The sequence below is a fragment of the Capricornis sumatraensis genome, chromosome 20, assembly GCF_032405125.1.
Source record: "Capricornis sumatraensis isolate serow.1 chromosome 20, serow.2, whole genome shotgun sequence".
NCBI classification, from domain to species: domain Eukaryota; kingdom Metazoa; phylum Chordata; class Mammalia; order Artiodactyla; family Bovidae; genus Capricornis; species Capricornis sumatraensis.
In genome coordinates, this window is record NC_091088.1 from 24751132 (window position 1) to 24764354 (window position 13223).

General features: G+C 52.0%; 1 protein-coding gene across 1 annotated transcript in view; it reads left to right on the forward strand.

The window, feature by feature from the left end:
- The first annotated feature begins 7586 nt into the window (after nucleotides 1–7586).
- NKD1 (NKD inhibitor of WNT signaling pathway 1) overlaps nucleotides 7587–13223 on the forward strand; it is a 92419-nt gene continuing 86782 nt past the window's right edge. The window contains exons 1-3 of the mRNA XM_068992844.1: nucleotides 7587–7738; nucleotides 7867–7899; nucleotides 8550–8683. Of these exons, the coding sequence (XP_068848945.1) occupies nucleotides 7714–7738; nucleotides 7867–7899; nucleotides 8550–8683 (192 nt within the window). The 5' untranslated portion in view covers nucleotides 7587–7713. The remainder of the gene's footprint in view (nucleotides 7739–7866; nucleotides 7900–8549; nucleotides 8684–13223) is intronic.

A 13223-nucleotide genomic window follows, 5' to 3' on the forward strand; every position in this document is an offset into this window, starting at 1 on the left:
ATCATCTCGGTTAGTGACAGCTTCCTCCTCCCAGCCGCTCAGGCCATTTGAGCATCTTCCTTAACTCGGTTCTTTCTCTTCCACCCCACGGCCAGTTTATTACCTAGTCTTGTTGCCTCTACCTTCCAAGTACATTCAGCCCACGACCTCTCACCTCCACCACTGCCAGCACCCTGGTCTCAACCACTCTGGTGTCTCGCCGAGGCTGCTGCTGTCTCCTCTGAGTGGGTATCCTTGCCCCTGCCTGATCTCCTCCGCCACCCCTGTCTTCCCACTCTGCTCTCAGCTCAGCAGCCTTGTCACTGGTTCACAAGCCCCTAACAGCAGCCATCTCTCTAGTAAAGCTGACGTTCTTGCCAACACCCACAAAGTTCTCTCAGTGTAGCCTTGTCCCCTCCCCACCTCATCTTCCCCTCCTCCCTACTTCCTCTGCTTCACAGCCACCGACTTCCTTGTTTGCAAAACATTCCTGGCAGGTCCCTGCCTCAGGACCTTTGCACATGCTGTTCCTGCTGCCTGGACCTCCTTTCCCCTGCCATCCTTATGGCTCCCTTCCTAATTTTCACATCTTTGCATAAAGACTACCCTCTGGCCCCTTTATCTAAAATTGCAACCCCTCTCCTAGTATTTCGTCTCCCTCTTTCTTTCTTGATTTTCCCCATAGACACACCAAATATTGCACTGACTTATATTTGTCTGTTTTGTCAACATAAAAGCCTGGTGTAAAGTAGACCCTCAAAAGTCTTTGTTGAATGACGTGGTGAAAGAGAGTATCTTTATTTCTCAGGTCCCTTTCTCCTGATGTCTTTTCCTCCTTCTTCTGCCCAGTACTGCAACTTACTCAATGAAGAGGCAAGTTCTATAACACTAGTGGCTGTTGAGAAGACTTTACTTTCTAGAGTCTTGAATGCAGTCTACAAACCAGCAGCATCAGTCTCATCCTGGAGCTTTTTAGAAAGCAGATTCTCAGGTCCCATACCAGACTGCATTTTAACATGATCCCAGGGGATTCATATGCACATTAAATTCCAGGGAACTCTCATCTCAGCTCTTTGACACCAGCCCAAGACGGAGGTACCAAGGATCTCTCAGTTCTGGATAAAATACATAGGCAGAACTAACAAGATTAGGAGCTGGGTACAGGCAGCATCAGGGACCAAGACATTCTGTCTGTCTCTCTGCACATCTTTCTTCACCTGGCTTACTATCTCTCTCTCCGACAGCTCCTACCCCTGCTCCTTTCTGCTTGTTCATCAGCCCACATGGATGCCTAAGCAGCTGCTCCAGGCCCTGGGGCTATGGAAACTACAGAGCCTTTCAGCTTCAGAGATCACCAGCAAGCAGCCCCCAGACCCTGGGCCTTGCTAGTCAAATTCTGCAAAGAGATCCTAATTGGTCAAGCTTGTGGGTTAGGCATCCAATCAGCCGTGGCCAGGGGGTAAAGAGGTCATGTGTACCAACATGGCAACAGGGCCGCCCTGAAGCTATGCTCCGTGAAATGGAAGGAAAAGAAGGTGATGGTGGTGGAGGAACAGGAGAGGGAGGCGAGGCTAAACTAGAAGGGAAGGTGGGTGAGGCAGGCACATACTACAAGCTTTGCGACAGTGATGCTCTTCCGCCTTGCCTCCAGCTTTGGCCTTAAGAAGCCCCACGTGGAGTCTCACGTGTTGTAGATGTCTGACTGTTCAAAGGCATGGAGGTGGATGCATGTGTTCTGAAACACATTAAATGCACACCATTACACACATGTGACTACTCTTTCAGGGAACCTCCCCACACTGGCTCTGTCCCCACTGAACTTTCCTTCCTGCCACCCTTCTAGGCTAGGTCCCTGGATTTGGCACTTGGAATTTCAGATTGGAAGGAACCTTAGAAGACACCAAGTCTAGCATTTTCCAAAGACTGTCCCATGAATGTTCGTTTTCACTTGTGTTTCCCAGAAAGGGTTCCCCAGTCCAGTGAGTCTGAAAAAAAAACTGCTTAGGATGCCCTCCTTTCAGAGACTCACAAAGCTGGGGCACTCCCTGAAGGTTCTGACAAGTTCTGCAGAAGAGGAACTTGTCTCTCTTTGCTAGGCCAGGGCCCACAGAGCTCTTTCTTTCATGCAATAAGAGCATCTCACAATTCTGGTGTTCAATGGACATCCTTTTGGGAAAGACTGATCTCTTGGGCCCTTCCTTCTGTCTTCTGGATGAGCAGACTGAGTATGGGGATTAGGCCCAGGTTGTTACTGAAAAACAAAGTCTTCATAAGATGGGAGTTTCTTTCTCCCTTTTGTAAAAGAAGTCTGGAAGTAGACAGAGTGGTATTGAGGCTGGAAGGGCTTCTCAGAGGGGCCTGGAGAGGAGCAGAGAGGCAGGGACGGGAGGAGAGCCAGCCATGCTGAGGCTGGGCTGTCTCTCTCCCTCCTCCAAGGTCACCTGGGATGCCTGCATTCTGAACTTGCTAAAACACTCTTGACCCAGGAGGTGTCAGCAGCACAAAAATTCAATTCAGTTTTATCAACATTTAGGCGCCAACAGCTGTCCTTGGGGTCTCTTTCCTCTAACACCTGGATAGAGTGGCTTGAGGACCGTACCCCTGGTCCAGACGCCCCTCCGCTCACCTCCAAGGACTGATGCTGGGGCTGGCGTGCCTCCTGGCTCCCTCTTGCTCCCATCTTTCCCTCCTGATGAACATCTCCACTCTGAAGACGGTGGCCTGATGACCTATGGATGGATGATCTATGTTTGGGCCATCTTTCTGCTTCCTTCCTTCTGTCCTCTGCCGTTACCCTGGAGATGTGGTCAGGGTTTTGCCGAGGTTTGGAGGGATGAAGGGCAGTTCCAGCACCGAGCAGAGCAAATGACAACTGCCAATCACATTTTAATCTTCACTGTCCTGAAAATGGATTGACTGTCCCTACCTCACTGGATTGCCCCTTCGTGGGCCCTTTTAGTTGTCACTTTCTTCTCCTACTGTTTCCTTTGTCACTCTTTCCTTCTCTTTCCTGGTTGCCATATTGAAAATTCCTGCAACTTTTTCATGTAGGACAGTTTTTGTTTTAATTAATTAATTTATTTATTTTTGGCTGTGCTGGGTCTTCGCTGCTGCGTGCGCTTTTCTCTAGTTGTGTGAGCGGGGGCTACTCTTCGCTGTGGTGTGCAGCTTTCCATTGCAGTGGCTTCCCTTGTTGTGAAGCCCGGGCTCTAGGGCTCGTGGGCTTCAGCATGCGGGCTCAGCAGCGGTAGCTCCTGGGCTCTAGAGCACAGGCTCAGTAGTTGTGGCACATGGGCTTAGCTGCCCTGTAGGGTCTTCCTGGATCAGGGATTGGACTTGTATCTTCTGCACTGACAGGGAAATTCTTTACCACTGAGCCACCAGGGAAGCCCCATGCAGGACAGTTTAACTCTCCTATTCTCACCCAAACCAGGCTTTCTTGGTGGCTCAGACAGTAAAGAATCTGCCTGTCAATGCAGGAGACCTGGGTTCAATCCCTGGGTTGGGAAGATAATCTGGAGAAGGAAATGGCAACCCACTCCAGTATTCTTGCCTGGAGAATCCATGGACAAGAGGAGCCTGGTAGCCTATAGTTCACGGGGTTGCAAAGGAGTTGGACACAACTGAATGACTAACCTTCCCCACCCCCTCCACACACACACAGTCCCCAAACTTACCAGGCAGCTGTGGCATGAAGCAACTCCAGGGATCTAGGGGGAGCCAGCAAAATTTGGACATTCATTTTCTTTCTTTAATATATCCCAGCTCATATTCTCAGAAGCCCTCACACCCTCTTATTGACCACAACATGTCACAAGGTAGAGATGGGACTGGGTGGGCTCCTCTAGTTTCATATAGAGCACCTCCTATGGGCAATGCTGGGTACTGCATCTAGACGTGCAAGTCAGGCAAGAACCCAACTCAAGGAGCCCTAACTCCAGAAGGGAAATTTAGCCCCATCCTTAAAAAATAAGGAGTGCTAAGTGGAGAGAGAGGGGGGAAGGGAACTTGACTCTTCAGAGTGGTCAGAGTTCTTCAGGCAGGAAGGCCAAGAAGGGCTTCTTCTAGGAAGTGGCATTTGAAGGGGACCAGGGCAGATGGCTTAACTTGGGGACAAGCATGGGACAGCCAACCAGGGTGATGAGTGTGTGTGTGTTTAAACCTCCCAGCTCCATGTCTAACAGATTTCACCTAAACCAGCCTTGCTAAATCTCAAGCCCCATGAAACCCGTTTCTGTTATAATCTCTCCCTCTTATCTCTTCCTTGCCTTCCTTCCCCATTCTCCTCCCTCAAAGGATGGGAAATCTTCAAAGAAAAAGATGTGCCACTGTAAGTATACGGCCCAGGAAGTGGGCCAGATAAATTATTAAAACACATAAAAAGACAGCGAGTCGTGGGGCCAGAAGCTAACAAAGGGCGAATAGCCATCCCAGGTGGATGGTGGGCTGGTGGCCTCTGGGGCACCCCTCCTCAGAGCTCTAGACAACCTGAAGTTTCAGCATCGGGCCCACCTCTCTTGTGTCTCCCCCTAGGACCAGGTTGGTGGGGGTGGGGATGTCATGGTTCCCATAGCAGTGAAGCCCCAGGCGCCTGCCGGGCTGGGAAGGGCCAGGCTGAAGGTGGAGGGGGAGCTTTGTGTCTGGGCTGGACATTTGGGATTTACTTCCCTCAAGACTCAAAGCTGGTAACTGCAGAGTTTTAGTTCTTGCTTTTATCTCTTTTTGAACTGTAAAAAGAAATTCCCAAGGGGATGAGGGGATACTTTTTTCTCATGCAGGAAGAAAGCCATGACCGGTTTAAGGAAGTAACCAACTTTCTGAGCACTGTGAGAAAGACCGATCCAGTTTTGCTTTGATTTAGATGCACCCTGGCACCAGTGGGGGGTGGGGGTGAGAGAGACATCCAGCATCCCTCCCCCCTCAAGCAAATTCCATTTCCTTCGGAGGGGTCTGCAGGAAAGCTCCTACTGGAATTCAGACATGCAGAGCCCCCACCTCCCTCTTACTTCTGATCCCTGGCACCCTGCTTTGCTCGTTCATTCTCCTGCTGCCCAGAGGTTCTCACTTTGGCACTATTGACACTCGGGGCTGGATCAGTCTTTCAGGTGGCTGTCCTGTGCATTCAAGGATGTTTAGCAGCAATCCTAGCCTCTACTTACCAGATGCCTTCAAACAATCCCAAATGCCCCCCAAAGTGCAAAACTGCCCTCAGCTGAGAACCACTGCTATAGCTGGTGATGCTTGCGAACTTAGCATATTATTTGCCCATTCATTATGTTTGTTCTCAGTCATCCTTCCAGTAGAGTGCAAGTTCCGTGAGAGTGGGGATTTTTTTGTTTTGTTCACTGACGTATCTTAAGTGCCTGAAACAGTGCTTGTCACACAGCTGGCACTGAATCAGTAGTTGTTTCCAGGTGGGTGAGTCTGTCTCTAACAGTGGAATGTTAAGTTTGGACAGTGTTGGGACAACATGGGCAATGTAAAAACAACATAGGCAATGGAATCAACAGGATTGGGCTCAGTTCCTAACCAGGTCACTGACTAGCTGTGTGACCTTGGGCAAGTGACTTCACCTCTCTGAGCCTAGTAGGTTTCCTCTTTTATAGAACAAGTACGGGCCTGCATCAGACAGTGGTTGTGTAAGAGTTATACATAACTTAAGACAATGGCTGATATACAGTAGATACGGTATTCATGCGTGCTTAGTCGTTTCAGTCATTTCCAACTTTTTGTGACCCTGTGGACTGTAGCCCACCAGGCTCCTCTGTCCATGGGATTCTCTAGGCAAGAATACTGGAGTGGATTGCCGTGCCCTCCTCCAGGGGATCTTCCCGACCCAGGGATTGAACCCGTGTCTCTCATGACTCCTGCACTGGCAAGTGGGTTCTTTACCACTGGTGCCACCTGGGAAGCCCCAGGTACTGTATAGAGAAATGCAATATAAAATGAACAATAATAACTATTTTTTTGGGGGGGGTGGTGGTCCCAGCACTCCTCAAATTGAACCAGCTTGCTGTGAACATTAATGTACTTATAAGAGGAGCCTGCATTTCTCTGCAAAAGGGGATGTAAAAAGCAAATTTGAAGGATGGAAGTAAGACACTGCTGGGTGAAGGGATTTATGACTCTAGAGGGCCGCGCAGTCCCCAATATCCTTCGGAGACATGTAGATGCTGCAGAATTGTGATGCCCAAACACCCGTGGCCATCGATCCCTTGCAGTATGGCTCATCTGGGTTGAGTTATGGTCTAAGTGTAAAATATACCAGATTTTAAACAGTGCAAAACAAAGAATGTACATCTCATTATATGTTGAAATTGAAATATTTTTGATTTATTGGGTTAAATAAAATACATTAAAATTAGTTAATGTTGCTTTTTACTTAAAAAAAATGTGGCTACTAGAAAATTCGAAATTACATATGTTGCTCACATTATCTTTCTGTTGGGCAGTGTCCCTCTAAGGAGTTGGCAAAAAGGACAGAATTGAGCCTCCGTTTTACAATCTGTAAAACGGAGGCTCGCACAGAGACCTCAGTCCAAGGGGCAGCGCTTTTCTTCTCTCTTAGCACGGGGTTTTCTTTTCCCACGCCCAGACTGCCCAGTACCAGGCCGAGCTTAACAGACCCCCAGTGTCCCCAGCAGAGCAGGCGTGCTCTCTGAGAACCACAAAGGTGGAGTGGAACCCCTTGATGTCGCCCTCCTCTCCGCAGAGACCTCCCCAGACAAAACAAACAAGCCCTTGGGTCTGGCGAACTGCAGCGGGGAGCGGAAACCCAGGAAGATCAAAGGCCCAGCGGTTACCCCCTTCCGGGCCGCACAGCTGGCAGGGCGCCCCGACCCCCTGGCGGGCACCCACGGGCCCGGGAGGAGAGGACAGAGCGATTAGCTGGCAACTCGCGGCTTTCGGACACTTGTAGCCGCCGCGAGCTGGCTGGGTCCACAGCTGGCCGGAGGCGCAAGGGGGGCTTCTCCTGCACAGCCAAATCAAAGCCTAGAAAGAGGTTCGGAGGAGAAGCGGGGCGGGCTTTGGGCGGGGAATAGCGAACATTTTCTGCCGAAGTCCGACCGTGCAAGACTTGGGAAAGGGAAACGTTGCGGGCGCTCCGAGCAGCATCTCGTCTCCGACCTCAGTTTCATCACCTGTAAATTGGAGCCGCAGAGTCCAGTCCGCTTCCAGGAAAAATCGAGCGCAGGGAACACATAGCGCCGTGAGCAGCGCTGTGAGAGGAGCAGTTGTTCTACAGCGGGCAGGACCCAAGAGGGTGTCTGTCCCAATATTCCTACTGACCAGAGCTCCTCCGCCTCCCTCCACCACCCAACCCCACCTCTGGTCCCCAGTCCCGGGTCCCTCGCCCCCGGCCCGGGTCGAAGACCGAAGCCTGGAAGGGGGCGCTGTGTCCAGCCCAAGGCGCTTCTCCACGCCCCGCCCCCAGTCCGCCGGCCCCGCCCCCAGTCCGCCCCCTCGGCGGCCCGCCTCGCCTTTGATGCGCCGCGCCCGGCCAATGGGCGCGCGGGGAGGCGCGGGCCGCGGCGGCGGGCTGGGGGCTCGGCTCGCCCGGGCGTCAGTCCGGCCGCGGCAACAGCGGCAGGAGCGAGTCCCGGCGCGCCTCGGGCTCCGCTCAGCTCCGGGGCCGCTCTGGGAGGAGGAGAGCGAGACAAGGCGCGGCGAGCCTTCAGGGCCCGCCGGCCGGGCGCATGGCTTAGGGACGCCCCCTCCAGCCGCGCCCCCAGCATGGGGAAACTTCACTCCAAGCCGGGTCAGTGTCCCCGCCCGCGCGCCGGCCCCCTGGCCCCTGCCGCCCTCGTCCCCGCGATTGCTAACTCTCTGCCTCTCCTTTCTTTCCGGCTCCCGCCGCCGCCGCCGCCGCGCGCGTTGTGCCTGCAGCCGCCGTGTGCAAGCGCAGGGAGAGCCCGGAAGGTAGGGGCGCGCGGGGCACGGACCGGGGGGGAGGGTGGGGGCTAGACGGGGAAGCACAGCGGACGGCAGCGGAATGGCCTAACCCGCGGATCTGATTACCAGGGCCGCCCCCACCCGTTACTCCAGCCACCAGTCCCACAAACCCTCTCCTTGGAGCACACTTTGTGTCCCCCTCTCTGCCCCCCCCTACCCCCTCCCCGCTATCCAGTACTTTCTCTTCTGACCTTCAACCCCTCCCCTACGGCACCCCAATTCCGCGCTCACTGCCGCCCCGTCACCAAGAGCCTGCCTCCTCTCTTTTTGGTCGTCAGCCCCCACTCGGAGATCTTGGCTCCTGCGCCCCTTCTCCTGACCCTCAGGTCCCTCTTCCCCTCGCCCCGTGTCCGTCCCTCCTCTCCGCAGTCCTGGCCTCTGGCGCTCGCTCTCCTGATCCCCAGACGTGTCCCTCTTGGCTCGCCTCTAGGTCCCTGCTCTCGGGGCTTCGCTTCGAGAACCCCCTTCTAATTACCTGCGTCCTTCTCTCAGGATCGTGCGCAGCTCTTAGCACCCTCCTGGTCCCTTGCTGCCTCTGCCTCGCCCACTCTCTCCTGTCTCGGGTAACTTTCAGCCTAGGGGCCAGACTCAGGGGCTTCATGTCGTCCCCGCCCCAGGTGACAGCTTCGCTGTGAGCGCCGCCTGGGCTCGGAAAGGCATCGAGGAGTGGATCGGGAGGCAGCGTTGCCCGGGTGGCAGCTCGGGACCCCGACAGCTGCGGGCGGCGGGCACCGTTGGCAGAGGAACTCGGGTACGATCCCCACTTACCTCCCTTTCAACCTCAGAGATGGGTCTCCATACACCCCCCAGCCAACTTTTAGCACCTCTTGGCACAGCTTATAAGCCCAGAAATCCCTTAGGTGCCCCTGCCCCACCAACATGACCCTGCACGCCCCCTGCCTCGGGGAACCTTACTGGTGACACAGATGGAGGGGCCAGTTGGGGAGCAGAGGGCTGCCTGGGGGGAAATGTCCTAGGTGAGGTGGGCCAGTTGATGGGGAACTTGTCTGTGCTGGAGGGATTCGGGACTTGCTCTGATTTCTTTCTTGTTTCTGTGGCCAGCATTCAAAGGTGGATTTGGAGTTGCGCTAGGGAAGAGGGAAGGCTGTTGGGGGAGTCTGGGTGAAAGGCAGGACTGTGCTGCCCTCCAAATGTGTTCCAAGTGTCTGTGGCATTCATCAGTGCCAACTGCCTTGGAGTCCCAGTAGAGCAGCCAGTGATCTGGGTGGGGGCAGAACTTGGGGGTTACTGAGGTCTGGGAGACCCCTTGGCTTGGTGCACAAGGAGAGAGAGGGCCTCATTTTGCTCTAGTCTGGCCCACCCCCAGCCTTCACCCAGTGAGTCCCTGTGGCTGGATTTGTTCCTAGGGGAGTAGTAGGTGTGACAGGGGAGTGAGTGAGTCCAGCCGCAGCTCCTGGCCTGGGACTGGTGTTCACAGATGTCCTATGGGCTCTGGAACTCTGCACAGGGCTTTCAGATGGTCTGCGTGGAACTCGAGCAAGCCAAGGATCAAAGGATGAATCAACTTTTTGATGTGACATTTAATTTTTTTTCTTAAACTTAGAGGGGAACAGACTGAGTTTCAGGTCTGGTTAGTCCTTTGGTCTTGTTCATAGGCTGGGGAGGGGCCAGTGGAGTTTTCAGATGTGTGTGTGTATGTGTGTATGTGTGTATGTGTGTATGTCTGTGTGTTAGGGTGGTGGGATCTGGACTGACTGTAGTCAGTTGCAGGAGGTGACCCTGTGGATAGGTGACTCTTGTGCATGTAAGAAATAACCTCTGTATCTAGAGGAAGCTCCCATCTCCTCCTACACTGTCACTGCTGAGCAGGGGGCCTTCTCGTCTCCATTTCTTTTCATCTGCTGGCTAGGTTAGAATTGAAGCTACTGTGCCCTAGGAAAGCCAACGCTGGGTCGGGGGAGGGGGCTCTGCAGTTAGGGCCCTTTAAAAACAGAAGTACAAACTTCCCTTTCTTCCCCCCACCATTTCTAGTTTTGATCTCTTTATTTCTTTAAAGCCCAATGAAAATGATCCGATTTAGCCATATGAACAAATGCATTTTGCAGCTCAAGACAGAGGCCAACTGAGTGGATTTCCATTAATCAAGTTTTGGGTTTTTTCAGCTTGTTTATTTTTACAAAGTATTCCTGCAGAATGACATTTATTTGCAGTCCTTTTTTTTTTTTTTTTTCTTTCCTAAACTGCCAGGCAGCTTGCTCCATGCTTTAGGGGAAACTTGAAATACAGCGAGGGCTTACTTCAATTGACTTTTATCTTCAAAGCCATAACAAATGTTACCCGCATGTTTTTGGTGGGTCTCCTTGGCATCCAATCCTGGAGGATGGGAGGGAGGAGGAAGGAAGGAGAGGAAAACAAAAGTCTGTCGTTTTTAATTAAATAGTAGTGTTCCCAGCAAGAGGGATGTGAGCCAGTAAAAGTTGCCATTGGGGAAAATGGGGGAGGGGGAAGGGGGGCCCCAGCTTAAGTCTGTGGCTTTGGTGAAGTCACGGGAATTTTGTTGCCTGGTTTCTTCCCCCAGCTGAGGACAGCATGGGATGGGGCCTGCCCCCTGCTTTCCCAGCCCCCTCTCGCAGAGAAATGCTGAGGGGTCATTAGTGTTTGTTCAAAGCACTTTTGAAGATGTGAGCCCAAGAGCCATCAGTGTGACATATGCTGGGTGGTGGAGGGTGGGCCCTGCCATCCAGGATATTCAGAAGAGAGAAACTCTGCCTCCTTGGGAGTCGCGCTTGGTGACTGGGACCCGGACGCCTGGTTTCCCCCCCACTGCTGGCCCCATTCCTGAGCCTGCAGAGGTGGAGTTGGCCGAGGGAGAAGCCAGGGTGAGCCCAAGGTGTGGGGCTGTCCTGTGGGTGCCTGCGAGGTGATTTCAAGTAGTACTTAGAGGAATAGTTTTTATCTTAACAGTTACTTTTTTTTTTTCTTTTTACCAGAAAAAAAATAGCTGGGACATCAAACCCTTGATTTCATGGATATTATTGCTTAGGATGAAGCTAAGTTGAAACAGATAGTCTGAAGTCAATTCTGAGAAAAATGTTAAGTACAACTGGTCAAAATTGTGACTGAGAAAGAATGCCCCCAGTTTAACTTTGAGATATTAAATGGGATCGCAGTAGGCAACCCCCGGTCTGTTTAGTTTCCATGAGTTCTAGGGGCACGGAAAGGGTGGCTCTAGGTTCTTCCATTATCTCATCAGGATGTAGGAGGGTGTGGGCTCCAAAGTGTGCTTCCAAGCGCTGGCAGAGCTTCACTCCCACCCCCCACCCCAGACCTGTCCCTGTCCTGGGAATGGCTTCTGTCTCTACTCCATCACCCAGCTTTTCACCAAGGCAGCTGGGGACACATTCCTGGCTCATCCAACCAGCAGTATTATTATTGCAAAGATAACTACTATTTATTAAGCACCCATGTGTGTCAAGCATTTTGCTTACATTATCTTAATCCTCCTCATAACCCTGTAAAATTGCCAGCCAGCTGGTGTGGACTCTGGTTTTCTCCCTTTCTGGAGTACTTACTAGTACTTTCCCGCACCAGAGCATGTGCCTGGAGGGGGTCGCACTTACTCATCCCTAAGAGGTGGCACGCTGGCCAGCTGCCGAGCACTTTGGGGTGAGGCAGGCAGAAGCGTGAGGGGCCCCTGCTTGCTCTCTTCCTCCTTGAGGGGGTCTGAGTAGCTTAATAAGTGTTTAAGGTGGGTCTTAGTTTCATGCAAGATCTTGGGATGTGAGAGGGTGACCTCATCAGCAATTAACCCATGCCTACCCTTCCAAAAAATAAATAAATAAATGAGGTCAGTCTCAGCCACAATAGCTTGTCACCTTGTAGAAACCATTTTACCTTTGTCTACCTTAAGGAGTTCATCTGCAAAATGGGTATAATAACCTGCTCATCCCTGGCAGAGTTTTGGCAGGTAACTCTTCATAAAGTGTAGAACCTGGGGAAAGCCAGGCAGGTTCCTGAGGCCCTGGGAAGGTGGAGATGGGGGTCCAGATTATGAAACCAGAGGCTTCCTTCCCCCATACTTTATAGCCTCATTTGGAGGGACACAGGTTAAGACATCTGCCCTTTCAGTGGTACATGATAAGCTTCAAGGGAATATGAGCTCAGAGGAGAAAATAAGGAGACATGCAAGCTGTATGAGTTCTACAGAAGATGAATGATACATGAACAATTTGTATGCCAGGCAACTGTGTGCTAGATAATTAGACATTGAAGTAAGCATAATAATCTCAGAGATAAAGGATGATATTAGAAGCATGAAGCAGCAACAGGCATTAACAAAAGAAAAGCAATTGGAAATGTTGGATCTGGAAGATATAATGGGTAAAATTAACAAGTTTAGTAGATGGATGGAGTAAATGGACACAGAGATATTGATAGGAGAACACTTGGAGAAGCAGAATCTGCGTGTCTGTGAACACTCCTGTAGCATGCACATGCGTGTGCATATATGCACGTTGACCTCTGCATTTAAGACCATCCCCTCCCCCAACCCCCAGTTTGGCCCTTTTGTTCTTTTATGGCAAAGTTGCCTGAAGAAAACAGGCTGAGCACTTTGGTGCAGATCAAAGGTGGCTGCCAGGCGGTTTGGTAATTTGATTAGGGGCACCTTGTGCATTTTGATATTTGGGGGAGATTGGGAGGGCGCAGGCATGGTGGGAGCCTGCGGGGACGTATCGGGCTGGGTGATGAGATTGGAGCCTGGCCCAGCTGCTGCCTGAGTGCTGGATTCCAGGGGAATTACCCTTGAATGATACCAGTTGGCACAATTAAAAGGCCCCATGTCTTCACCATATGGAAAGTGTTAGGCCTCCTTACGTGGTTTCAAAGCTATGTGCCGGGAGGTGGACTTGACATTTGAGGTAGAGCATAAATTAAATATTTGGTGTTTCACAATTAAAAGATGATTTGCTTTGAGGCTAGAGGAGGCGTTTGGGCTTCCACTCACTGGTTTCTTTGAGTTCTCCACAGAGAGTGCCCTCTGCCTGTGGCACCCAGGCCAGCTTCATAGCCCCACCTGGCAGCTTTCTGGACCCGTGGGGGATGGGGAGGAGAGCAGGGGCAAGCTGGGGCTGGGCAGAGTGCCAGATTCTGGTTTCCGGTAGGTCTGGGTCCCTCAGAATGGTGGAAAGTGGGCAAGGTGTCACTCTGGATACATTAATGCGTCTCTGTGACGGGGTCTCTGGTAGAGGCTTCGAGGAGTGTCTTATCCTCCCTATAAACCTTTTTGTCCTTGAGAAGGACTCTGGTTCCCTGAGTCAGGCTGTTATGTG